General features: G+C 41.1%; 2 protein-coding genes across 4 annotated transcripts; one reads left to right on the forward strand and one right to left on the reverse strand.

The window, feature by feature from the left end:
* Positions 1–288: 288 nt before the first annotated feature.
* On the forward strand, positions 289–23,820 carry kcnn4 (potassium intermediate/small conductance calcium-activated channel, subfamily N, member 4). Its single transcript, XM_073485856.1, has 9 exons — positions 289–743; positions 7,815–7,910; positions 9,663–10,102; positions 12,782–12,926; positions 15,648–15,758; positions 19,553–19,674; positions 20,710–20,779; positions 21,828–21,994; positions 22,120–23,820. The coding sequence occupies exons 1-9, from the start codon at positions 342–344 to the stop codon at positions 22,121–22,123; spliced, it is 1,557 nt and encodes a 518-aa protein (XP_073341957.1). The 5' UTR covers positions 289–341; the 3' UTR covers positions 22,124–23,820.
* On the reverse strand, positions 23,158–27,924 carry LOC141012385 (uncharacterized). Of its 3 annotated transcripts, none has more exons than XM_073485854.1 (2): positions 27,542–27,924; positions 23,158–25,893 (listed from the first exon to the last, which is right to left on the reverse strand). In XM_073485854.1, the coding sequence occupies exon 2, from the start codon at positions 25,860–25,862 to the stop codon at positions 23,973–23,975; it is 1,890 nt and encodes a 629-aa protein (XP_073341955.1). In that variant the 5' UTR covers positions 25,863–25,893; positions 27,542–27,924; the 3' UTR covers positions 23,158–23,972. The 3 variants fall into 3 exon arrangements, with proteins under 3 accessions (XP_073341955.1, XP_073341953.1, XP_073341954.1); XM_073485852.1 differs by lacking the exon at positions 27,542–27,924 and adding an exon at positions 27,042–27,145; XM_073485853.1 differs by lacking the exon at positions 27,542–27,924 and adding an exon at positions 27,078–27,137.
* Positions 27,925–27,936: the final 12 nt, after the last annotated feature.

Raw genomic sequence — 27,936 nt, forward strand, 5'->3', positions numbered from 1 at the left:
TCTGGGAAAACAAAAAAAAACAACAAAGAAAACATGCACACACAGCACACAAAGAGTTCATTTGTGGCAGGCTGACACACACACACACACACACACACACACACACACACACACACACACACACACACACACACACACACACTTAAAATACTAACTCATGCAAATAGGAGTGCAGAGCTGCTGCCGTGTGCAAATAGCATCAGTGCGCGTAACCACGCCGCGCCGGTTGGTAGGAGTGATAAGGTGAGGGTGTATTTAGAGGCCAAGTGTTTTGGTAAACCCGCTACTTCGATGAGCGGCAAACGAGAGACGGGCTTGGTAGACAGTGCGCCCATCAGACTATGCCTACCCCAGCCCGGGAGGAAAGCAAAGGGGAGAGCGGACAGGCCGAGGACGGAGCAGCGCCAGTGGAGAGCGGCGACGCAGAGAGAGGGACGGGCGGACGCCTCGTGTGCGCTCTGGAGATGGAGATGACCAACTACAGCCTACAAAGCGACTCCAAAGTGGACTGTGTGAATTGCGATGGCGTGATCAATCGAAACGGCGGTGACTCGGCAGAAATATCGGTGCCGCTGTCACAGCGGACAGCTCCCATGGAGGGAGAAAACCTCTACAGACTGCGAGACAGAAAGTTTTTATTAGAGGATAAAAAGCGGCTCTGCGCCTTGGCTTTGGCCACCGCTGTGCTCGGGATACTGCTCATGATAATCCACGCCGAGACGTGTCCCTTCATTTATAAACCGGTAGGTTTAAGAAATTAACTACTGTCTAAGCTTGAGTGCCAAGTGAAATAATTAGGGAATGTCTGAAATGTGACTCTCTGGTTTTAAAGCTGTACCCATCTCTGTTTCCAGTGTTACTCTCGTTATGATGTCTCCTGTTGAGAAATGTCATATTCACAAATCACTTCAAAACTTGCTGACGTATCATGTTGCGCTTTTGCACAAAATGAAAGGGTTATAACTTTTAATGCAGAGTTAGAACATGTACACAGCGGTACATGCTCAGTAAAACAGCCACATCCCTTCTAAAGTTTTATATCACTTTTTTGTCAGATGGTACTTGAACTCATCATCGAATTATTAAAGTAATCCACAAAATCATGACAGTCATGCTTTCAGCAGCATGCAGTGTCCTCTTTACCTCTGCAGCAGCTGCAAGAGCTCAACAATAGTTAAACAGAGTAGAACGGATACAAGCAAATTAATAGATTTATGAGATTATCTTTCATTATGACATATTTCAGTCTCATCATAACTGGTGAAGGGAAACCACTCTTACACAACTGGCTCTACTTGTTGTCATAACAGCTTCCTTGACAGCCCCGCGCAGCCCAACAGCAGACCCTGCACCTGGGCTTTGAACCTCGCTGACCTCCTGATTAGTTCTTCCATTCCCAGACACACTATTTGGTAGCGCGGCCTCATGACATTAACATGCAGATCTCAGTGGATAACAATGCCAGGCCGCACAATCAACAAATTATTAACTCCCCCTGACTTCCTACAGCACACGCCAGTTCCACATGTGGAAAAAAGTTCTCATGCTGCAAAACATCAGACCACCTCCATGCTGTGAAGCCAGTGATTGATTACAGTGTCAAAGAGCCCCACATTTCTCAGCTCACATCAGCTACAATCTCTTTGAGAGAAACCTATGGAAATATGCCTGATGCGCTCAGAGAGTTGGACCTGGAGAAAAGTGGTCGTGAAATTAACGGCGCTGGCACGAATATTATTTGGCACATTGCTATTCCAGTTTACAAATACGAACCAAGAACAGGTGTTGTCTGTCCATTCCTCACAACAGGCATCAGCTCCGGTACCATGGAAATGCTGATGCAACTGGAAAAGTGTTCCCTGCTGCAGTTAAAGCATATTATTTTGGAGAGGCTGCATTGCTGATTTCACCAGAGCTTACATAACCATCTTCTGCACTCATCTTTTAACTTCATGCGATGTCCTAGTCATGAGCATGAGCTGTGACATCGTCCTCCCCTGTGGACTTACATGACTTCTGCTCACATAGCACATTCATTTTTTTATTGTTTCTTTTTAAAAAGCCATTTTTAAGTGCGCTGCAGGATATTTTGGAGCCGCCTAACTTGCGTGCCTCAGTCTACAAAAGTTATATTTTAAGATTACCTTTTCATGGTTATGCACGAAAAACAGGGCTATTTATGGAACGTTTTTCCACATTTCACCTCTTCCCCTACAGCGAGATTGCCCACAGTACTTCAGGCTATCTTTCCACATCATTTAGTGTATAATTAGAGTGTTTGCATGGCCAGTCTGAGAGTCTCTATGTCTTGACTTGGGCTGCGCAAGAGCCAGGATTGTGCCCTTTGACCTGGATGCAACCTTGTGTCCTCTTCTGCAGCTCTTTGGCAACTATCCGGGACTGACTTCACAATCCAAAACAATATCCACGCCGAGACTGAAAAGATGAGCACGATGTTTAGTATTTGTAAAAGAACAACATCAACAAAAACATACAGGCTGCAATTATTGAAATATACTTCCTAGATATGATCTCTTTTGCTGGAAAAATCTTAAATGGCATGATATTTGTGTAAAAAAACCAAACTTTTAATGGATTCCTCACTGAGCACATAGAGAAATGTTGGGGAGAGCTTAGTGAGATCAAGCTTAGGGGGGGACTTTGTTGTCCAAAGTGGGAAAACATCTTTTGGTCAGAAAGAATTTCAAGTTTTGAAACATTGTTCCAAGAAATATACAACACAACTCTTGCCATCCCTTGCACATAATCTTAAAACTTGGAAGAGTCCAACTAACCTGACCTGCCGTCACATAATCACTGCATGCTTGTATTGCCTTGTCTGTTGTTGTCTGTATTGTGTCCCTCGTCCTTCACTTGTGGCTGTCCTGAAAGTTGTCACTTTTAATCTCATTAGGACATGTTTTAACTGTTGCGATTAACATGCATTTATTTTGCATTAATTGCTTGTGTTGTAGATTTCTGACGCTGCACATCACTTGCTTTTCTCCTTTCAGGTTTTTATCCTCCTTTCGGAGACTTCATGTCTGAATCCTCCTTTTACATTTATTTGCTTTGCTGTTTGAAAGTACTGTAGATGAAAGTGTCGTTGTGTAGCCGATGGCAGTTATGACTCATTAATTTGAATTGCCTGTGCTGAATGCACACCTATGAGTTGTAAATGTGTTAGTCCCGGACTTAAAGGAACAGTTCACCCAGAAATGAACATTCAGTCAGTATCTACTCACCCTACTCATGCTGATGGAAAGTCGGGTGAAGTAGTAGTCTGCAAAACATTTCTGGAGCTTCACAGCAAAACAGCGCTGTAGTGTTCTCCTTAAATAAATGAAGGGGATGGGGACTTGTTTTAAAACGTTAAGAAAATAACTGAAAAAAACATAAAATGGCTCCATCGAGCTCGTCTGTCATCATCAAAGTCTCTAGAAGATCCAAAATTACAAGCTGTATGAAGCCATTTAAGTCTTTTTAAGTCATTTCCCCCATCTACTTTAGTTATTTAGGAGAATGCTGCAAAGTTTTGCTGTTTTGCGGGCTACTTTTTTTGGTGAACTGTCTTTAAGTCTCTGCAAAATGATTCAGCGGACCTAAAAAGTATATTAAGTTTCATTCATTTTTTTAACTGTTAATATGGAATTTTAACATGTGATCACGATAAAGTCACAGCTATAACCTCAGAGCATCTACAGGCACACAGCAACGTAGTCGTATTGTTTGTGGAACTAAAAAGTGCTGAACATTGATATGAAGCTATTTCAAGTGTATCGGCCCACATATTTTGTAAAACAAGCCAGGATGCTGCAATGTGGTTGCTACTCACCCACACACTGAAACTTGGCTTTTCATACAGTATATGGCCTACATGTAAACCTACAAAAGTCACCTACAAACTGTGTTCTGTGTCAGCAGAGCCTTCCCAGTATGTGACACAATATGTGACACATCTGCTCACCTCCAACCAACATCCTGTTTATTATATAAGCATAAAGGTGAAACAGACGTACAGATGGGCCAACTGTGGCAAAAAAAAAAGCCAAAACTTAATGGAACAAAAATGTATAAAATATTACTATATACTATTTAATTACTGTAGGTTAATGATTCTCAACTCCAGTCAGTTATGGGGGGCTGATGAGTCACTGCAAGGTGCACTGAAGTGGTGTACTCACCTGTGGTCAGCCACACCTGTCTTGTACAGTGTCTGCCTGACATCAGGTGCAGCTCCTTAAACCTCCCTCCCATGATTTCACTCATCAGCACACATTCAACTGAGAAAACAAAAACATTGTCTGATGCAGTGTTTAAGTGGCTCGATGGGTCACTCTTACTTACGTACTTGTTTTACCTTTCCTGTGACCGTCCCACTACATCAGGGTACACTTTTTGCAGGACAATACTTGTAAGCCTATTCTTAAAGGGTAACTGCACCAATTTTACATATCAAAGTGTGTTAACAGGTCTTGAGGAGTACTACTGCACATATGAAAAAAGACTAGTCTGAAGCATTTTGTGGCTGATAAATTGTCCCCAGTGATGCCAAGCAGTGGCTAAGTTGTATTGTGGGTAATGTAGACACCAGGAAGATTGAATTTGTGCAATTAAAAAGGTGATATCTCTGACCTTTTGTTTTTAAACTGTCCATAATGAGTCCAACAGTGTTATAGGAATGCAATTTTAGAACAGTGGACTGCTTTTCAAACAATATGGTGCCTACGTTACCCACAATGCAACTTAGATACATATTTGAAGGCAATTTATCAGATTACATGCAGCCTCCTCTGGAGCCACAAAAGGCTTCATACTAGTTTGTCACATATGCAGTAGCACTCCTCAACAACTGTAAACACACTTAAATGTGTTAAATTGGTGTAGTTACCCTTTAAGTTGACTGTAGCATACCGTTTACTCCATGAAAAACTAATGAAACCACACTGACCAACAAACCAAAGCAGAAAACTAAAGTCAGATGCATGTATTATTTCTTTTCAAGTATTTATGTATTAGAGTACATACAAAGCAGACCACCTTCTTTTGCACAGGATACAGTGTTTTATATTTATTTATTTTTTTCTCTGCCCTGGGTGGCCCGTCCTGGTGAAGGTGGCTCTTTGTCCTTCCAAGACTATGAGAAACAATCCATGTTAAGGTTAACCCAAATTAGATTCACCGGGCCTGAAATGACTGTTTCCACCAGGAGAACGTTACAAAAACAATTTTAGAAACTCGGCAAGAAACATGTTGTTGAACTCTCTGTTATGGAGTGTGGTGAAATGTTGAGCTTTTGTGGGGTCTTCTAATTAGCCCTGGACGAAATACAGACATGATGTGGATGCTACAGGAGAAACTGTGGAAAACGGCGTACCTTGCCAACGGACGTCACACCATACCACCTACACGCTCAAGTTTCCTCGAGTTTGAAAGTTTGTAATTATCTTTTTAACTGTAAACCACATTAAACTGCACGTCCCTGTTAAAAACTTCCATTGACGTTGCATCAGTTGTTCTGAGGGTGCATGGATGAAGTTAATAGGTGCTCTTTAACCTGCTGACACCAGAGTTGTATGGCAGAGGCTTGTGGGTAGTTCTTAATTCTACAGTTGAAAACATAGACAGTGAGAGGCAAACCATCAAATGGTGTGTGTGTGTGTCTTTGTCTCCAGCTGTCAGTTCCCTAGAATGGAAAGTATTTAATTACAAGCACTCTTGTTACAGTAATTGAGTGGCTTTTATGTACTTTATTTGGAGTACATTACAGAATCAGTAATTCTGCTTTCATTAGGGCGTACTGAATACTGTAAAATCCTAATGAAGCTCCTTCTGGAAAGGCTAGAATGACAATGTAGCCCACAGGTATGCTGTTATAACACAATCAGCAGGATATTACTTTAAATTAGTTTTAAATAATCTTTTAGGGAAGGCAAATCTCTGATAAAACCTTAATTAGAAAGAAAAGATGGTTTACACTCTTGTGAGCGGAGAAAGAGCACACAAGTACAGGAGTAGTTATCACTGAAAAGTACATTTTTCATAGATGTAGAATGTAATGTGCATGTAATGAATCCTTGATGAAAACAATGTGATTCTTCATACAGGTAGAAGGTAGTAGAGGCTGCAAGTAATTTTCATTATTGATTAATCTTTTTCATTTAGTTGACAGCTGTTGGGTCTACAGAATGTCACAAAATGCACTGTTAAAAATATGACCAGCAGACCAAAACCCAAGAACATTTCATTTACAAAAACTATAAAAAGCTTGAGGTTCCTACATTTGGGAAAACAGTGAATGGTGTTTGTTTTTGCTTAAAGGTGCAATATGTAAGAATTGGCCACCTCTCAATTTCATACTCCAAACAAAAAGGGGGCAGCGTATCACCAGAGTAACCACTAACTGCTGCTAACTGTAGCTTCTGTTGGATAGATAGCTCAGTTAGACGTGCAGCTAGCTGTCCGGACTGGGAGCAGGGAGTGGTATTATGAAAAAGGGCCAGGGCTAGCTGGCTAGCATGCTAACTTCAGTAGATATCTCTTTACCTCTTTGATAAAATGTCAAAACTCTTATTTCTTCACATTCTGTTGATAATTTAAATACATTTTTGAATGTTTTAAACTAAAATTCTTACATATTGCACCTTTAATAACTTCTGAAAATGAATCAAGTATGAACAATGTCAGTTCTGTTGATCGACTAATCATTTTAAACAACTAATTGTCTCAGCACTACAATGTTGTTTTGATATTTTATCGTTCATTCTGAAATGAAGGTACATTACTTAAGTCATTTTATGTTGTCCACCACTGAAGGGACCCACATTTAAGTCTTTGCACAGTTTGCAGCACAGTTGTTCTTGGGTGGGAAGCTGGAGAGGGATCAACTCCTTCTTGCAGTCTGACTATTGTTCGTCTGTCTGCACGGTATTGGGTAAAATTCCCGTTCTAAATTGTGAGAAAAAAGAACAATAATGTTTTTTTCATTGTTTATAGGAGAATTTGGACACTTGGTGTACAAAGCTTTAGGGGACATATTGAAATGATAATAATCTCTTGTTTTTCTACGCATGGTTTCCAGTAGTTTTTACTGGAAACCACGCATAAAAACAGAAATTGATTTTAAACATTGACAATGTGCAAAGCCTCAGCTGATTATGCATGAGTTAGCTAGTTTCTTGAAGAGAGGCTGGAAGAGGAGGACAGAGCCCTTTAGACTTATGTATTTCTTATTCTTCTCTCTTTTTCCTTTTGATATTCAGAGCATATTGTTTTTGAAATTTCACACATAAAGACATGAAATGCCTGAAATGATGTAAGTATATGTATATATATACAATGCTATGACTGGTATTTTTCTTGTTTTTTTGTTTTTTTAACTTAATGGATCAAATGTTTGGCATGACACAAAACTAACCAAATAACCAACAAAATAACTAAAAATACAATATGTAAGTACGCAATTTACCTAAATAGGAAACTGCAAATGTACAATTCCACCCTACCTAACAGTCAGGAGGCCACACTGGCCTGCAGGGACAAAATATCCCTGTCTGTTTAAAGCTTTTACTTTGGTAGTTTTCCTTGAAGGTAATCTTACCTCTCTTATAAACCCTTTTACTTTATCTGGCTATCCTGCTGCTCTTTCCACTGCTATTACCACTGTAGACATAGCAACCTTCATTTCATGAGCTATTTAAAAAAACAAAAAAACTTGATAATGGAGAAAATTAATGGAAAGAAATCAAATCTCAGCTGTTGCAGAAAAGCCGTCCTTTCATGCCTTATCTCCCTTGTCTCTCTTTCCTTCCCAGGGCTCAAAAATGGTCTTAATCCTCAACTGTTCCATCAGCCTGTCCACTGGGTGTCTCCTGGTCCTCATTATAGCTTTCCATTATAAGGACATCAGGGTGAGTTTCCCTTTTCCCCCTTTGTTTCCAACAGTTTGGACGCCCTTATTATGATGTGCCGAGCGAGGGCCTGTGTTTGCATGCATAGGTGCGTTGTTGATCTTCAGGGCTCGACTTGCCATATTTTGTGCATCACTTTTTATACCAGACATGTTTGTTCCAAATTAGCGTGGTCAGAAAGATGCTTTGTTAGAGATACTTGAGGGCAGTCGTTTTAGAAGGAGCTCTCGGTCCACTGATGGTAGCCTCAACATTGATTATCTGTGTTATATTTGCTGTATGCGTACAAAACCCTGGATGAAAACCTCAGCCCACACAGGCATGCACACTGCTACAGCTGCCATATTTTTTCTATCCACATGGCCTGCTGCCGTTGTGTGTGAAGTCAATATACATGAAGGGATTTGGTTGAAATTAAACAGAGTAAACATTCTTTCATTTAACCTTGTACACACTCACAGCATGAGTATTCAATAAAGAGCTGTGCGGACAAGTGCAGAGTGTACTGTGTATGTGCACGAAAGTGATGAATACTGAACTCCTCTTCAGGCTTTAAGTTGTTCTGTTGGGGTTATGTTCTCACCAGCTTGGTTTTAATTTTCGTTGCAAGTCATGTGTGTCTGATACAAGAGGAGTCCGTGCAAGTGTGTATAGGAGATAAGAGACAGTATGTTTAGGGTGGAGAAAAACACACACTGTCTTATGTAGCCTTAAATCTTTGGTGTCAGAGGTGACAAACTAAATCAAGCATGAATCTTCAAGTCTCAATCAATGGCGCAAATAGAGGAGAACGTTCTGCGGATAATGATTAATTTCACTTATTCATTCATCAACAGGTGCAACAGACATTAATTGATATCTTTGAAAAAATAAAAAGTCAAATTGGAACCAGTAAGAGAATATCAAGTGTTTTTTGTACGCAAGTTTAAAAGATGACCAAATCAAAGAGGATTTATCCCTTAATCCTCAGAACAGGGTGCCAATATGCGAATTGGTATCCTGTTGAGTTTTTACTCAGGTGGCAGTACATTACCAGAATAACCAACTGCTGCTAACTGTAGCTACCATTTGCTAGTTAGCACAGTTAGCTGTGCAGCTAGCAGTCTGGACAGGGAGCTTGGAGCACTGGGAGAGGTTTCCACTCCTACCACAGGAGCTTTGGACCAGGACTAGCTGGTTAGCATGCTAACTTTAGTATAAATCTTTTCAACATATTACAAGGACATCAGAACTGTTATTTATTCACTTTCTATTGCTAAGTTTAGTAATTTTTTAATGTTTTAACTAAAATTCTTATGTATTGCACCTTTAAGTATAAATCATTGTTTGATAATCTGAGCGCATCAGGCGGAGTGACACTTTTCACAAAAGTCAGTCAATCCTAGTACCATTTTGCACCTTAACCATATAACACAATAGGTGTTTGCGTTTGTCCCGTGGCTCACCGAGCAGACTGTGTATTCAGGAGGGGGGTCTTAAAAAGATAGGAGCTAAAACAGAGCGTTTCAGGGGAATAAAGTGCTGCAGCATTGGACATTATGAGAAAACTGATGTGTTTGTTGAGCATTAAAGCAGCATGTAAACCTATTCTAATAGTGACCCAAATTAAAATTATGAACCTAAAAATGAGCATCATATGTTTCCTTTAACATATGAACATTAAGATCTGACTATATTTTCATGTGTTTCCATCAGCCATTTTATCATGGTTTCCCCTCTTACTCTCTGTCTTTACTGTCCTCCATCTTTCAGCTCTTCATCATTGACCACAACCAGGTGGACTGGCGTATAGCCATGACCAGCCACAGGGTTTTTGTGATCACCCTGGAGTTGTTAGTCTGTGTCATCCATCCTGTTGGCACATACTGGGAGGTGGGCCTCCATGTCAACTCCTCTTCCTCAGTGCAACCCTGTGTTTCCAACCACCACGGCGAGGCCCTGATGGTGGACATAGAGCTGCTGTTATCGATGATGATGTTCCTCCGCTTGTACTTGGTGCACAGAACCATCCTGCTGCACAGCAAAGTGCTGCTGAGCGCTTCCTACAGGAGCATCGGCTCGCTCAACAACATCAACTTCACCTTCCGCTTTGTTCTCAAGGTACTGATGAACAAATACCCAGGGCGCACGCTGCTGGTCTTCATCCTCTGCTTCTGGCTCACAGCGTCTTGGATGCTTACTCTGTGTGAGAGGTAGGGAAGAGAACTGCATGTGTGTAATCAATGATGTATATTCTATGTGCATATACATTTTAATTAGTGGGGCCTAGATTATATAAAATACAAAACAGATAAGCGTTTGCATCAAACTTGGAGACTGACTATATTTTAAGAGACACCCTTCAACCACAGGAATGCAAAAGCCATCAATGAACAATCTTCTCTGAAATATGCTTGAATTAACTACTTAAAACTTGCTAACTTTGAAGCTACTCCCAGCAGATTATTAGCTTAGCTTAGCATAAAGACTGGATGCAGGCATAAACAGCCAGCATGACACTGTCCATTGTTAAGGTTAAAATGACCTCCTGTCCAGGAGCACTAACTTGTTGTTGGTAGGCAGGTTATTTTTACCTGTGGACAGAATGAGGCTAGCGGTTCCCCCTATTTCAAGTAACTGTGCTAAGCTAAGCTAAACTTCTGTCTGCTGCAGCTCCATAATCAATCTTGTTGGCACGAACATTTTTAATCCTGAACTGTGAGCAGAACAATAAAATGAAGTGAATTTGTGTTTGTGAAAAATTAAACTCAACTTCAAAGGAACGGTTCCTTTGGCATATCAGAGTATATTTTCATGACTGTTTCTAGTTTTATGAGCGAGCTGTTCCTGCTCAGTGAATATTGACTGGACTCAACACATAGAAAAAGTAGCAGCAGAAGAATGCCAGATGTTTGCTTTTCTTACTAATCATTATGGTTATATTACTTTTAAAGATAATATTCTCTGCATTCTTTATGAAAGTGAACATTAACTAAACTCAGGTCACACACACACACACACACACACACACACACACATTGCAGATCTGTCTGCTACTATCTTCCCCCACTCCTCATCACACACAGTAAAAAAACATAATGCTCGGTAGTTTAACTTTCCTCCTCAAACCTTGATGGTCAATTTGACATTGCTGCTCAGAGTGGATTTCTAGTAACTGATTTGATAATCGTGATATTCTGTTTTGTTACTCTAACAAATTGCTCTTTAACGTGAGCCAACTAAACGTCAGCCTTATCCTCCGCAGTCTGTTTGAACAGCGTGAGGTCATTTGAACCCCGATGGGAGGTTTTGCCTTCAGTTCCACATGCGTCTGTCTTGTATGTTTTGATTTGTCAGAGATAATAAAAGAGCACATGATTGATGGCTGATAAGCCCACCAAACCTTTTAACACTGAACTGTTACCCCAGCCTTTTTCTATATCGGTTACCACATCCAGGAAACAAACACTCACGGACTGTATGACCTCTTTGTGTGGTTTCTGCCATGTGTACACAGACTCCTGCTATATAATGTTTTACAAGTGTACACCCATACTCGCTTCCTTTCTTTCTCTCTACTGTAAGCATCAGCTGAGTAACAGACAACACCTTTGTCAAACTCAGACTGCAGATCAATGGGTTGGGTTTAGGCATCAGGTAAACGCTTCACTGTATGTTGCAGCTCCCAAAGGAACTGATATATAACTGGAATCATATGAAGGTTCCTGGAAAGGACTGTGCAATTTGGTACTAATTACAGTGAAACGGATTGTCGGGAGCAAGAATGAATCAATACGCTTCCAATTACTTCATTCCAATTAATGGCCAGTGTAATCTACGGAGTCTTTAAGCCAGTGCACAGTGGGTCAGCTGAACATCTGAAAAATTGAAATGTGAAGGGTGTGATGATGGCATGGTATCGACAAGGAAATTATTTAAATTTGCCATCCATTAAATAATAGATAGATAATATTGTATCTAAAGGTACTGGCATCTAGAGGTGGGGTTGCAGATTGCCACCAACTGAATACCCCTCACCTCGCCCTCCCCTCCCAAGCGTGTTAGAGAAGCTATGGTGGCTGACAAAAACCCTGTCTTTAACTTAGCAGCAGCTGAGAAGATGACAGTGAAAATCTGGAGGGGCATTGGACAATATTTCAAGGTATAACAACATATTTGATCACCCATTAGGTGAGCATTACATTAGCATTCAACCGCTTCCTAGCTAACATTACTGCTTGATTACCTCCAGTTTATTTCACTCCCAAATATGTTGTTTTACCTTGAAATACGGCTCGATGTCCATCTGGATTTTTTATTTATCATCTTTTCAGTTGCTGATCAGTCAGGAAGCAGGTGAAATTATAATAATTTGTCAGATTTCCGAAATTTTATATGACTTGCAACCTGGAACACAGCAGTACCACTTTTGAGCTTCCTACTCTGAGGAAAATGACCGCCATGTGAATATGGTCTATTGGTCCTCCTGAATCATGTTTGGGCCTTTAATGTGGCTTAAATATAGCAGTTTTTTCACAGTGATGCCTTTGGAAATTCTTCTTATAAACTTTACACAACAAACTTAACTTAAATAGCTGTCACAGAGCATTGCCTCTGTTTAACTCTGTAATAAATACTGAATTATATAGTTATTTCTAGGAAATGTCTCAGGATATTACAAGGAAATTCCAGACCCCTAAAATAAGATGTTACAGGCATCTGATTATTAAGTTGATCATGACCATGTATAGATCTAAGATGGTTGAGGTTATGTAACATTTGGTTGGTTTTGTTTATAGACTCTTGTCTTTGCCCAAAACTACAGTGGGATCCAAATGCATTTAACATTTTATGTTACAACACAGTCTCAGTCCTGCTTTCCCTCCCTGCAGGAAGGTCCAGGTAACCCCGGAAAGGACCGACCAATTGGGCACAGCCCTCTGGCTCATAGCCATCACCTTCCTCACAGTAGGTTATGGAGACGTGTCGCCTAAATCCACCTGTGGCAAGGCTGTGTGTCTCTTCACTGGAGTCATGGTAAGTAGATGTGGTTGCTTGTTGAGAAAATGTCATTCTAAAGAAGCTGAAGATTGCATGCTCTTTTGAAATTCATAGGTTTCAAAACAATTTTGTGCAGCCACTGAAGAACTTGCATGCAACTGGTTACATAATGGAGAATATAAAACACACAATACTTGTTGAGGCATTCATGTTATTTCATTTCAAATGTTTGTTTTGGCAACTTTGGCAACAGAAAAATACTTTGGTTATATTTGGAACACAAAGACGTTTAATGCTCAGTTTGATAAACACAAAGAATGGACACGTCTTATCACCACCTGACATTCCTCTGCAGGCATGATAAGGCACTAAAACAAAATGTTCTGTTGCTGTTTTTTCATTTTCATTTCATTTTGTTTTGCTGTGTTGTTTCTGTACTGGTCAGTCTTTCCAATATCTATACTTTTATTAAATTTCTGCTCTGTTCCTTTCTGCTCCTTTCCTCCTCTTTCTTCTGTTCTTTTCCACTCTCATTTTAGTCTCCATATTAATTTTTATGCTGTTCTGCTTTGTTCCATTTTATTGCCTTCTGCTCTGCTTCATATTGTTCTGCTCTGTATTGTTCCACATCATCCTCTCTGGTTTGTTTCATTCCCTTTCCTTTCTGTTCTGTTCCATTGCAGCAACTCTTTCCCCCATTTTTCCTATTTAGTTTTTCCCATTTCATACCGGATCAGTTCAGTTTGGTTCACTTGTCTCCTGTTTGCTTTCTATCGAAGCTTATTCGGCACTATTCTGACACATTAGACTCCTTTTGCCTGCCGGCACACCCTAGCGGCGCTGACGGACATGAGGGCCTTCATTCCCTCGTGTGTGTGATTTAGATCACAGCTGTATATTAAGGACCTTGGCAGTACCAGGCACTCACATGAAAAGATTGAGGGAGGGAACTGTCAGCATCCACACGAAACATCTGTATGGAGCGTGATGTCTCTGCTGAGTGACGACATTGTTTTGCTGCGCTCACTGACTTCTCTCCTAGTCACACCTTGTTGAGATGATGTAAAATATCTCACACTAGATGTTCAATTGGACTTATTTGTTTATTTCATCATAGAATGAAAGAAAGAAATTAAAGAAAGAAAAGGAAACGTAAAGAATTGTCAGATTTTTCACCCCTATTATAGTTAGACATTATTGCAGTTTTTGAAGTATTGCAAAGAAGTGACAAGGTTTAGACCTGGCTAGAGGGCAACATGGTGCCCACGGGCCAATGGCCGCCCTCAGTGAGCATATGAGTTGCCTTAAACCTTAGACTGTCTCCTTATAGGCCTACATGTTGCCTGTTGAATACAGTGTTTCCCACACATATACTTTACTTATGCAAATTCATTTTAAAGTTTTATACTTTTTTTAAATCTTTCGTCGATTAACTTGTGACAATCTGCCCACGCTCTTCCTTTCCACTGTCAGTCACACATGCTCTGCAGAGAAAGAGACACGTTCTGGTATCGCATCCTTTCTGTAAACACACTGATCGTGATTGTAGGCCTACTTATGCTGCTGTTTCGAGTGTGTTTCGAGATAAGAGATGGAGCGTTAAAGGGACGGGGAAATGAAATTTGAGATAAAACACAAAAAGTCACAGTAAAATAAGATCAATGGCAGCGTGTTTGAACTGGTTGACTGTCTCACCTCTGCTGCGTTAAATTCTGGTACGAGTAGATAAGAGTTCCCGCAGTGTTTCTGGATGTGGGCACGAGTCCGGTTCAGACACCTCTGTGACAGAGTGGAAAACAATCTTTTCCCCTCTCTCTTTCTCCATCTGCCTTGTTTTTATAAGCTTCCCCCCCTTATAAGGGAAAACTTTCCACCATATCCATTTTTAGGTGGTTTATTGCCTTTGGCACCACTACAACAGGAGGGTGTGCCAACCTGTGCCAGTGATTTGGAAAAAAATAAATTTCCTTCTCCCATCAGGGCAGCTCTGGGAGCCAGTCACTGGGTCTCTCTCACACCTGTAATATGGCTGAAAGCACTTCTGCTTCACTCCAGCCGTAACTCAATTTGCAGCTGTGTTCAGGGGTTGACAACACTGTTTTCATGCCATCAATGAGTGTGGATGGATCCAAGGAAAGAGTACCTCCCAGGTTTCTCAGACGGTGTAATGATAGATATTTTGTGGCTGTTGAAGTGAAACGTAAATTCAAATCTCTGGTTTCATCTCCTCTTATTTCTGTGTTTCTAATGCAAGCTGAAGAGAGGAAAACAGGTAAATACCGGTCATCTTATATCATTATCCGTGGTGAATGTGAAATCAGTGCAGTGTTTTGTTTGTGTTTCGTCCCTTTCTGTGGATGTGATTCGCTCTGCGGGCCCTCTGAATCTTCACCATCCTTCTGCATTTCAGTGTCCAGCAATAGCAAAAAGCTATTCTCAGAGGAAACCAGCACTATAGCAGTGCCACAGAGGCCTGTGTTTAACCATTGAACCCTCTGTGTAAATATAACTTTGATTTATTGGACGAGACCATATGAGGTATGAAGATCAACATTCAGTTTTCTGAATAAGTGCCTTCCCTTGAGGGGAATGGTGGGGCAAAACACATAAGACAAATTCAGGCTGTAAAGGTTAACATCAGTTTCTCTGGAGTTCTGCTTTGATTTCAGGATCAATCTCCAGCGTTTATAGGATTATTGAGAAAATGGTAAATATTTTCGTAACCATGCCAACTTCTGTGTGTGTGTTTGGTTCAAGGGTGTAGCCTGCACTGCCATGCTGGTGGCAGTCGTTACCAAGACGCTGGCGTTGAACAAGGGAGAGAAACATGTGCACTTCTTCATGCTCGACATCCAGATCTCTAAGAGGGTAAGAGCAAAACTTGTTATTCAGCAAAAGTACATTATAATTGTATAGTTTGAATTATGAAAACAATGTTCTATGTGTGTAGGGAAAACATAGAAAATTACTGATTTGTGAATTATTCTTTGCAACAATTTCCATCACCAGAAACATTACTTTCGGATGTGCGTGCATGGACATTTCCGCTTGTGATTTTGCTGTTTCTTATCCTTTGCATCACTCTGACAGGCTTCATCTGATAAGTGTCACACCAAAGGGGATATATTTTTTGCATGTTTTGGTCCATTTACGATAACCCACTGTTTATTTTGCGAGACTAAATGAAAAAAATGAACTTCAAGAAAGCACACTAACATTGCAAGTATTTGCAATTTAGTACAATTTACAATATACTTACAACAAAGTACTCTTTTTAGAAGTACACTAAAATACCTATAGTATTGTTGAATTAGTATATTTGTTTTTAGTACACTGAAGTTGAACTTAAGGACATTAAAAGTACATTTGAAATATACTTTAAATTAAGCACAATAACTAAAAGTATACTTGTAATAAGGTTTCTATACCTAAATTATATTTTTAATACAGTATAGTACACTATTTTTTCACAAAGGTGCTAACTCTTGTTTTAATATGTGCTGTAATGTTGTAGATTTCTTTAATGTACCTTCCCTCTCATTTCTGTATGAAACTTGAGGCTTGTTTAAGTTAGGTAATCCATCACAATGAACAGCATGTCTGTGTTTATTGTTGTCACAGTCGCTGGAACATTGCGTGGTAGTGCAGCCGTAAGTGCAGAAGGATTTGAAAAGCCTGCACTGCATTGGCAGACGACAATAACATAACTCAATAAAAGATCTAAAGCACTTTGGTCTGCTTTGGAAAATGCTTTGGAAAAGGCAGTTATTTAAAATATGTTTGTATTGAAAAGGCCAAAAGATGTAAAATTCTGGTTGTTTAAAAGAAAACCTCCATAAAGCAGAATTTAGCAATTTTCAGTGGAGGGTTTAAAGGGTAACTCCAACAACTTTACACATAAAAGTGTGTCTACAGGCCTTGGGGAGTACTACTGCATATGTGGAAAAAGAAGTATAAAGCCAGGAAGCTGTTTGTAATCTGATAAATTGCCTCCAGTGATGTCACTCAGCATCTTCGTTGCATTGTGGGTAATGTAGGCACCAGGTTTGAAACCACGGTCTTGTCTCAATTCAGTTAGTTCCTCCTGCTCCTGCAAAGTCATGTCCTTTCCAAAAACTGTTGCTGAGCTATATGGGTCCCTAACCCAGTCAAGGCATTCAGTGAAGGTTGAGGGGAAATAAAATGACAACTTCTCCTCAAGAAATCTTCAAATGTTTACCTATTATCTCACACAGTGCAGCAGTGTTGACATCTCCTTGCCATTTCTGAGTGAGGGGGAACATGTCAAGGTTGGCACTTTCCAGATGTTTTTGCCAGAGGTGCACCTTTGACTGGAATCCATTTATGTTGTCTGTGCATGTTAGCAGGTTTTTCGGCCTTGCATTTGTGTGTTCGGTTCATTCAGATGCTGAAATATATCTGTCAAGTATGCCAGCCTTGCACACCACTCATCACTTGCAAGCAGCTCTGCGTTATCGCACCTCTAACTAAAGTTAACAGAAAAAAATGAATTTTAGATTTTTTGTTTGTTGTTTTCGGTCCCTTAAACACATTAAACAAAACATTGTTTTTCAACCTTTTTTGAGCCACGGCACACTTTTTACATAAAAAAAAATCCCGTGGCACATCACCAACCAAAAATGTTACAAAATGACACACTGTAGCCTAAAAGGTCAGGAACTGGACCACGCCACTCCACCTCGCTGATCTGCCACCCAGGCCCATCCAATTAAACCACCTCATTAACTCAACCACCCATGTCGCCCTGATTCACCTGACCACCTGTGAAACCTATATAGGCAAGCCTAACCATTTCTCTCCCGTTCGTGTCAAGTTCTGACATCCGTCAGTTTGAAAACCTTAGAACCTTTCCAATGGCTCAAGAGCTGTTCCTCAATCCGACGACGATCTCTTTGACAGTCATTCTGTCATTCTGTCAAGTTTTCTCTGATGGCGTCTCCATCCACAAAACACACATTGGCCGGGAGTTAAACATGTCCACTAATGTCCGTAGACTCATCAAGTTGCAATGCAAATTTCCCACTGATGCGTATCTTTTCCAAAACAACGCTTTCGTTGTCTGCAGACATGTCATCAATACGTCTGGCAATTGCGTTATCTGAGAGATAATTGGACAATTTCCCGCGGCACACCTGATGATCTCTGGACAGTGGTTGAAAATCACGCGGTCAGATAATTCACTCTTAACTGCATGTTAGGTGTCATGTGACAAAATGATCATCATCATCACAGGCTTACTTGTACCAACCCTGAGATCTACTTTAAAAATATTCAATATATAAAGTGTAACAAGTGTGTGTTCTAGGTGTGATTTTTACTCTCTAATTGAAGTCTAATGGGCTCTCATTTTTGTGACAGTATTTATCAAACAATCAAATAAAATTCCCTCTATGAACATTTAGTAAACAGTCATCTGCCCCCCTTCCTCCCGAGGTTACTGCTGTGTAGCAGGACAAATAAGAGAGATGACAAAGCGGATGGAGCTGTCAGGATGGAAGCTACTTTCCGTGTCGCATGCATGTTTTGGTTTTTGGAGTCTTATTATAATTATTTTTTTCCTTAAATAAGAGACACCAGAGGGAAGGGATAGTGTGGGAAAAGAGGAGGGAGACGAGGCCTTGCCAACCTCTTTATAGCATTTTCAAGGCGTCAAACAGAGGAAATCATCTGATCTCTGTCAGGAAAGAAACTTGTGTCAGTTCAGGACGGTGCAGCGACAGGCAGGAAACTGGTTGAGCTTACGCGCGTGTGTGTGTTTGTGAGTGTGTGTGTGGAAGTGACTTGCAGGGGACTTGCTCTGTTTGTAGAGTTGGCCAGTATTCTATTGTTTGTTTATTGATGGGAAGAAGGAGGTGTCGGATAAATAAAAGCTGACAGGGAGAGGTTGTTGTAAAGCCAGAGAAGTGTCTCAGTAATATAGCCTACATTAAGTGGATTGATTGATGGAGCTCAGTTTGTACCTGTATGCAGTGTGAAAGCTGCTCACCAAACTGTAAACCGAAGTCTCACTGCGGTAGGTGCACCGCTTTGGAGGATACAACCATTTCCTTTCTCCCGGTGGCTGCATCCTGTCGCTAGGTGAATCTTTGTGCCTCACTCATGCTTGATGTGTGTGCCCGTGTGTGTGTGTTTCTGTGCGTGCAATCTTCTGAGCAAATTTACACTGATGGGAACAGGGGAAGACATCTGGATGCGGACACTGACAGCCTCTATTAATAACCCTCACAACAGGGCCAGAGTGACATCATCACGGGGCACTTACAGTGATTTGTGCAGGAAGACAAACAGACACGAATAGAATCAAAGAGAAAAGTGCAAAAAGGTGATACTGGAGAAATCCTGCAGTGTGTAAACATCAGGTTTGAGTGTGAACGGCCTGTCCTTCAGCAAAATGTGACCTTCAGAGTTCTGTTTTATCTGAAATTAGCATCACAGAGCAAGAGGTTTGAACAGGAAAGACTATCTGGATTTAATCAGCCGGCTTGGAAGGCTCATGCTTTTAGTTCCTGTACTAACATGATCAATCACCAGATAAGCGCTGTGTGTTTCGCAGCTTTGAGTGACTTTATCCTGACCACATTTCAGCTCCTGGAACCGCCACGTTTGCTCAATCGATTCTGAACTTTCGGTCTCTTCACCAGATCCGCCACGCTGCTGCTAACGTGCTAAGGGAATGCTGGCTCCTGCACCGTGCAAACCTGACGAAGAGCAACGGCGGTGAGCACCGAAGACACCAGAGGTGCCTTCTGGAAGCCATCAGAGTGTGAGTTAGCCTATCGCAACAAATGATACCTTCAGGCAGGACGTCTGTGTGTGTTGGGTCTGGGCGAGGGATGTTGAGTGGGTGTTGGTTTGCTTGCCTTACATGTGTATTTTACAGGTTGTTAACTTAGTGTCAACATGCTTAACCACAGAGTCACAGTTTTTAATGGGCAATTTAGATTACTAATTAGACTGTGGCCTGTTTTATGTGGGCAGGGCATGTGTGAGCAAGGGTCCACCCTTTTATTATACAGAATTCATGGCGAAGTTCTGAGACAGGGTGGCAAATAACTCTACACAAACCGTCTTATCTTTTTCTGAGACGTTCATGAAGAAAAAGAACATGGAAACCCTGACTTTTTCCATTTGAGTTGAGTCATGTTATCGAGTCCTAGCTTCTCTTCTAAGAACGACCAGATTGCACAAGACAGGAAGTCCAGAAGTGTGATTGTACGCTTCATTATCCTGACAACAGGATTATGTGTGTGAGTGTGTGTTAGCCTAGGTGGAAGGGTTGTACTTCCTGCTCTACGCCGACCACAGCCACTATAAATAAATACAGTGTGGAAAGTCCGAGCGGGAGGGTCCTCCACACCTAGGGATTAAGAACAGCACGCTGTAATGAGACCATCACTCCATCACTGCTGGCTGCTTGATTGAGATATTGGTTTCCAGATGTCTCTTTTGGTGCTTTCAAGATACTAAATTTAGAGCCTTTTCCACCTTTATACGTCAAAGACCTTCAAGCAATGTTTTATAGCTATTTAACAAACACAGCATGGCTCCTGCATGTTGAGTAGTGGAATACTCAGTTAACTTGTCAGCATATTCCTCCACAGATCAGGGGTTATGTATTGTGCCAGGACTGTTCCATTTGTCCAAAAACAGGATGCTTCATTTGTAGATAGCCGATTTAAAACTCTTGAATTTTACACATCATGTTACCTTATTTAAATAAATGCTCTGAACCTTCCCTCTCCATGTCTCAGTGCAACATTTGCAGTAATGTCATTAAAATACAGTTTTCTTCCTGCAGATTTCGGCATTTACGTCTCAAACAAAGGAAGCTGAGAGATTACGTCAGTGAGATGGTGGACCTCCCCAAGGTAAAAAGACAGCTGTTGCTAGAAGGTTTTGTATATATTCCATTGGAAAGATTACAAAGATCTCCTTAAAAACGCTCACTACTTACATAGACTATTACGCAGTATTTTACAGGCTGCTGTTTATCGCTAGGTGTTCAGACACATTAAATGCTTGTTAAAAAATCTCCATAAAATGTCTGAGGATTCATTTGTGTCAGGAATTCGTAGGCCCAGGTAGGTTTTCCATGTGGAATAAACCCAAGATATAAACACATTACCCAGCGACAGGCACGAACGTGTGGTTTGTGCACTTTAGAACGCACTTTCCTGATCAATTTATATGGAAAACAAGCCCCGTTTTTCCAGACTACAAGTGTAGGTGCTTGGTTGGATGAAGAAAGGTAAACCATGTCAGCGTCACTGTGTAGTTACTTAGTTACAGTCTGCAGGCTGAACATGCAGCTCTCTCTTACTGAACCCCAGCCACAGTGAGCACAAAGATTTGTTGCTATTGGCATCTTTTAAAAAGAAATGAAGTTGCTAAAGGGGTTGCAAAATGTATTGGCACAGTTTCTGTGTTGGGAACACTGGGGTGGTTTTGACTCTGCCCCACAAAGTTGACTTAAAACTGTCTTACATGCACAATATATAGTTCTGTCAGTTAGTAAGAGACTGGACTCCACAAAAAAAGCCTCGCTTTATATCTGCTGCATTCATTTAAAAAAAACAACTCAAATTATAAACAGAATGTGATGAAATAACAGTTTTTGAAGTCATGTCAGACGGCTGTGTATTGTACAGCAGAGACATAGAGTAAGCATGCTAACCAGTTAGCCCCAAGCCGGAAAACCTCCGTCTCCCAGCGGTCCAAAGCTCCTGTGCTAGCGGTGTAAACACCAAAACTCCCCCAGTAGTCTGGCTACCTGCCTGGCTAACTGAGCTAACCGTAGCTGCGCTCATGGATGTATAAACAGAATACAATCAGCAGCAGATCGCAGGCACTCTGGAGATATGCTGCCCCTATTTGTGTGAATTTGACATGTGGCCAATTCTTACATACATCCAACAGATGCAGATGATCATGTGCGACCTCAGTGCCAATTGGAATAACTCCTATCGCGAGCTGGAGCAGCGCATCTTCTCCATGGAGCAGAAGCTGGACGAGCTGAGTCGCTGCTTCCAACAAACGTCTGAGCTGCTGTCTCATGTCCTGCGTCACCGCAACCCGGAGATCAGGTAAACAACAGTTACAGCTCCCAGTGCGCAAAACTGCTGACAACACAGTGCAGGATGTGGTATGTAAGCCGAGCTGGAGCGCGCCTGCTAAGGAGAATAACTCATTTCTTTGTTTATTGTTGCAGGTGACATGGCTACATACACAAATTGTCTTCAGCATTTTCATCTACAGTATCCATGAAAGTGAGACGGCAAATCCTCTCCACCTAGAGCTGCTCCAGACTCTTAACATGCTGAACCACTTGGAGGACTGGCATACCTACTAAAGATCTCATCTTCTGGCCCTGTGATGACTGAGTGCACTGCACAATGACTCATAGCTGTAAAACTATACAGATAAAATAAGACTTCCATTCACTGTGGGGGAATCACAGTGCGTTCTGATGAATCTGTTGTTTTCAGCAGCTGTATTTGTGATGATGCACAAAGAACTGAATTAATGTCAAACAGGGAGTGTGGAGAGCCTTGTAATCCACACCGCCAAAAGGCCAGTCCAAGGCTTGCTTTAGTAATTTAACTGCCATTTGTAAGGTTTCATTGATGGACTCCGTCACTGCCTTATTCCTGTGGAATAAGATTATATTTTTACATCTTAACTTTATTTTGAATTCCTTGCAATGTTTCAGTGTAAGCCTAATCAGTTTTGTAAAAAAAAAACAAACAAAAAAAAAACTCTCCTTCATCAGCAGACAGTTTAATAGTTACCAAGCTGGTTGTTGTTAGCAAAACTGGCTTGTTATATAGAATTCAATATCTAACAACTCATCATCATTCTGACTTTCTCTAACCCACCAAGCGAACTGTTAAAGCTACTACAAGGATCTTTCAATTTTTGTTGATTCTGGCAGCCTCTCTAAACGTTTTAGTGGCGTACCACCAGAACACAAAGCAGACTTTCCTCAAGCTTTGAGATTCATCAATTCATCCTCAGCACGCTGCCATAAAAAATATTTTTTATTTTATCTATCCAACCTGGATAAGTCAGAGTCCTACCCAGTGGCAGGCATTAGGAATAACTTATAATTATGTAGAAATTGACAATCTTCTCTCTGATGGTCTAGTTTGAAATTGAGTTTCATAACCAGTTAAAAGTTCCTTGTAGTACGTTTAATGAAATGTGTTTCGATGCCCAACCGAGAAAACAAACTAAACTTCAAATCAAGTATTGCTGGAAGAAAACTTTATTTCAAAGTTTGAGTTTGTAGGATTTTAAGGGATGTCAACTGAAACTCATAGATGAATGTCCACATTAGGGGTCGTAATCATCAGTTTACACCTGTTCTGAGAACAGCGAGTATAACTGTCCTTGTCAACTCATGTTTTAGCAACCCAACAGCTCCATCTAGTGGACAAGAAATTAAATTAACCACATTTTGAGGAACCTTAACATTAAAATTTTAAAGATTATATAACAACCATTAAAAAAAAAAAAAAAGTCATATGCTATTTTCAACTTGAATTCCCAAGAACTCTACAATATCTCACAGGAACATAATGTTTGAATCAGCTGGAGTAAAAACAAGAAACAAGAGGACTCAGAAGCTCTCATACAAACCTCACTGTTAAGAATGCACTTTGTGAGAAAAAATAAGCAAAACTGGACTGACTCTTTCTCTGGAGGATAAACTGGAGTTTTCACATGTTTTAACTTAATCCAATACTGAAAAAAAGGTTCCTTGTGGGTTAATTTTGTACTCTGGTATGTTGTCAAAAGAACTTCTGAGGGACTTGTTTTAACCCTGTTTACTATGTATCATTTGCACATGGTGAAATCATGTTAACAACCATCCAGGACATACTTATAATTAAAAGCCATTAAAAATGAATGTGTGTGTGAGTTTCTCACTTGGCAATACACAAATTAAACATAACAGTGACAATCGGATGACGTGTGTGTAACATCCCTTTTGATTTAACACCTTGTTTCTCAGTGAGGTGCACAAACCATGGATGAACCAGTAGATGTGTTGGTGCGTAGTCATTTCAAGGGCTTCTTCAATCGTTTTGTTTTTGTCCTGTTTTGAAGTTGGTGCCATATGTAAGCCGACGGCCTAAAAAAGAGCTGTCCACAGTCACAAGTAAAGGGCATTCTGCATTTTGTCTTAACTTTACGTTTCCGTTTCCGTCCAGAACAGGATTTTTTCCTCGACTTGCCCTTTATGTGCTCGGCTAAGACTTTTGCTCCTGTGAAAGTCTCCCCACAGCTGACGCAGATGTAGCTAATGGCCTCCGCATGCTGAACGCAGTGACGCAGGAGGTGCAGCCGGTGCTTAAAAGCACGGCCGCACTGGCAACGGTGTAAGCGGCGGCCTCGGTGGAGGTATCGGTGGCTGATGATGAGGGAGGGCTGCCGCAAGACGGCGCCACATTGCCTGCAAGGGTGAGGGGCCTTGGAGCGCCAGCCTGTGTTCATACGTTTCTTTAGAGCCACATCCTGGCTGTCGTTCTCAAACATGGCCAGAATAGTTGGTGGGGAGGCAGGGTCGGGTGCTGCAGTGGTTGGAGTTGTTTCAGTGGCACCGGGGGCAGAGAGACTGCTTAAAGGCTGGTTGTTTGGTTGAACTAGTGAGCCGGCCATACGTATCGAGGCAGGAGGTCTGCCTCGACGGGAGGCGAATGGCGAGAGAGGGGAAGGGCTGGATTTCATAACAGTGGACAGCGGCCCTGCATAGCTCTGGCCAACATTAAGCTTTCCATTAATGACCTGGTTTACCACATTTGGACTACCGATGGCAGACTGGGCTGCTGTGGCACGGAAACCTGGTGAAACCTTATTATCTGTCAGCATTGATGGATTGGTAATGATGCACACCTTGGTGCTGACCACTGACGTGTGAACCCTGGTGACGTGGTCGAACAGGGTTTTCTCACAGGTGAAAAACGATTTGCATATGTTACATGCGTGTGGCATTGATTCGGAACAAAAGAGGTTCAAAGGTGATCGGCTTATTTTGGGACACGGGTGCTGCTGGAATGCGTTCTGGTGAGAGAAAACCTGCCCGCACACCTCGCAGGAATACAAAGGCATGTAATGTTCATTAAGAGACGCCTCAGTTTTAAAGAGGTTCTTGCACCGTGAACACTGATATTTCACTCGTACACCACTACAGTGCAGCAAATGGAGCTTCATAGACCGATATGGCCCATTACCACATGAAGCACACATTGTAGTATTATCAATAGGAAGGGCTACAACAGGGTTTTTAGAGTTTGGATTATTAGCAGAGTCACTGGAATCATCAGTTGAACTTGAGCCACCATCTGATTCTGGATCGTCAAGTTTAGAGCGTGTCTTATCTTCGTCATCAGAGTCGGAGCTTGTTGAATCATCTGCCCTGTCACAATCACTGTCCATGTCGACATCTTTATCATCTTCACCCACTATATACTCTACACTGTTTACAGACATCTCAGGTCTCTCAGGCTTCATCTCAATTCTTTGTTGAGGTCTCAACTCTGACACCGAGTTACGCAGTGCTAGGTTTGTACCGTGTTGTGCCGTGAGCTGATTGGAAAAGTTGCCGCTGTTCTGACTCTGGTGTATGACAGCAGAAATCAAAGAGGGGGCTCCTTGGATTGGCGCTGGAACCATGCAATGCGTCTCTGCGTGCTTGTTCAGCTCCCACACATTACTGAAGGCCTGAGGGCACTTTCTGCAGAGGGGCGGCGAGTGTACATTGTCCAGGTGCGTGGAGAGTGATGTCAGGCGTCGGAAAGTAATGTTGCAGATGTTGCAGGTGGCTTGGATATCGTGGCTTTTGTAGTGTGACATCAAGGTTGTTATGTTGCTGAATTTTTTGCCACATTCCCAACATTGTCTTTGTGTGGGCGCGCACCAATCATCATCGCTGCTGAAGTCTTCAGACATAGGGAGCTGGTCAGGGCAAACTCTGGGTGGTCTGCAATTTAAATAAGATTTGTCAGAATCACTTAATTACAGGTTTTATACAAGCTTCACAGCACAAGCAACACAGTAGATAGTCTTAAGATGAAGACTTAGCCAATCTACAGTAATTACATGTGTAGTTTAAAGCTACAATAACAAGGAGAAATACTGACAAAGTCAAAGCAGTTCCACAATAGGCTTGTAAAAAAAAAAGCCATGGCCATTGAAAAACAATAATTAAACGATAATGATAATGGATAATTTGATTTAAAAAAATCAAAATAAGGTAAAATACCCTTCAGTTATACAAACCCCCTGAAAAATTGCAGTTATGCCACATAATTTAATAGAAAAATATATAATAATTGGAAGTAAAATAAAAATACAGTCATGTCAAATGATTAAGATAATGTGAATGGTAATAAAATACATAATTTAAAACAATAACAACCGATGGTTGGGAGGTTTAAGATCAAATTTCTGAAATGGCTAAAGGGTAGAGTACTGATTTTAATTTGGTGCTGTATGTTATTCGGACCTTACTTGTAGGACATGTAGCACAAGCCAGGGTCTGATAAAGCTAGCTTTCCAGTTAGGACTTTGTCGATTCAAAGATCTCAGTGAGTATCACATATTTCTTTGAGGGAAGACCACCCAACCTAAAATACAGTGATGTGTATCATAAACATTACTTGGGATAAACCTCAGAGTGAAAGAGTCCAAAAGTTTGAGAGTTGAAGATAAATGACATCACCACGGTCCAAGACTGACATGAAAACAGCCTTTTTCTACAAAACATAGAAAAGATGATTTTATTCCTGCTAATTCTCCATCTTAGTTTTTATTTTTGTACATAAATTCATGGTCCCCAGAGGATGAAGCCAACATACTTGTTGATCCAGGCTCTTCCTCCAGTGGCCCCATAACTCAACAACTATTACATGGATTGACATTAGACATAGCTAGACATTAATGCCCCCCAGGATGAATTATAACTTTGGTGACCTCTCGACTTATACTGTAGCACAAACATTGGGTACAGATTTCAATTCGTCCAGTACTTTGTCTTTATGATTAAATGCCACCACAATGGCCCCCCTCCCCGCCCCCGTTAGCATGCTAACACGCTAACATAAGAGGGTGACTGTGTGCTGTACTTACTTAAGAATAGCATGTTAGAAGATGCGTTTTCCTCACGTTCACAGAGTTGCTAGCATGGCTGAAGGCTCTTCTAGTGTCGAAGTTGTTGTTTTTGACTTTCATCACTCTTGAATCATTTTAACTCTATATATTTTAGTTAGCTAGTTGGAGGCAAAATAAGCCCTTTGAGGAAGTCACCACAGGTTTTAGGAAACTATGACAGGTTAGTGATTTTCTGACGGTTTATAGACGACCTATCAATCAGTCAATCGACAAGCAGACAGTTAATTAAAGTCATTATGAGTTGCAGCTCTAGTGTGGTTAACCTTTTGTGTCTTCACGTGTGTCTCATCAGCAGCACAAGCCATTAGCCAACACTGTACTTTCCCTTTAAAAGAGTTTCCTCACTTTGGGCTAACGTTACAGCTCACTTCTGTTCAGACGTCTGTGTTTGAACCATGTAACAACACATCTCAATATATTACATTTTCACCTGAAAACGAAACTCTTAACTTACTTACCTCTGTCCACAAGTAGTTACTGGACCAGGAAACTAATGCCTGAAGTACCGATCGAAGATGAAATAATCCGATTACTCCAAACTAGAAGGTGATGGTTTCTACAGATCAGTTAACCGTTAACGTTAGTTACTGTGCGTTACTTCAGAAAAACAAATTGGTAGCGTTAATATTAACTTGTATGTAATGAGGGGCTTTCGGTGAATAATACGGCCTCTATTCCAGATTTGTGTCTGAATCACATCCATCGGTAGAAGTGGCGCTTATACGGATACGATTCAGCACATTACAAAAATAAAAACCCTTCAAATTTCACATTTGAAGCCACTGTCATTTTGTTGATGGCGTCCACGCACCGAGCTCCTCCCATGGCTCCTCCATATCCGCTCTAAACCGGA

The sequence above is a fragment of the Pagrus major genome, chromosome 17 (assembly GCF_040436345.1).
Source record: "Pagrus major chromosome 17, Pma_NU_1.0".
In the NCBI taxonomy this organism is placed as follows: domain Eukaryota; kingdom Metazoa; phylum Chordata; class Actinopteri; order Spariformes; family Sparidae; genus Pagrus; species Pagrus major.

Excerpts from the sequence above, each read along its gene's own strand:
- LOC141012385 (XM_073485854.1), bottom strand. The coding sequence starts at position 25,862 with ATGTCTGAAGACTTCAGCAGCGATGATGATTGGTGCGCGCCCACACAA.
- kcnn4 (XM_073485856.1), top strand. The coding sequence starts at position 342 with ATGCCTACCCCAGCCCGGGAGGAAAGCAAAGGGGAGAGCGGACAGGCC. Across the intron at positions 744-7,814 it reads GTCCCTTCATTTATAAACCG|GGCTCAAAAATGGTCTTAAT; the intron begins GTAGGTTTAAGA and ends TTTCCTTCCCAG. Across the intron at positions 19,675-20,709 it reads CTTCTGGAAGCCATCAGAGT|ATTTCGGCATTTACGTCTCA; the intron begins GTGAGTTAGCCT and ends TTCTTCCTGCAG.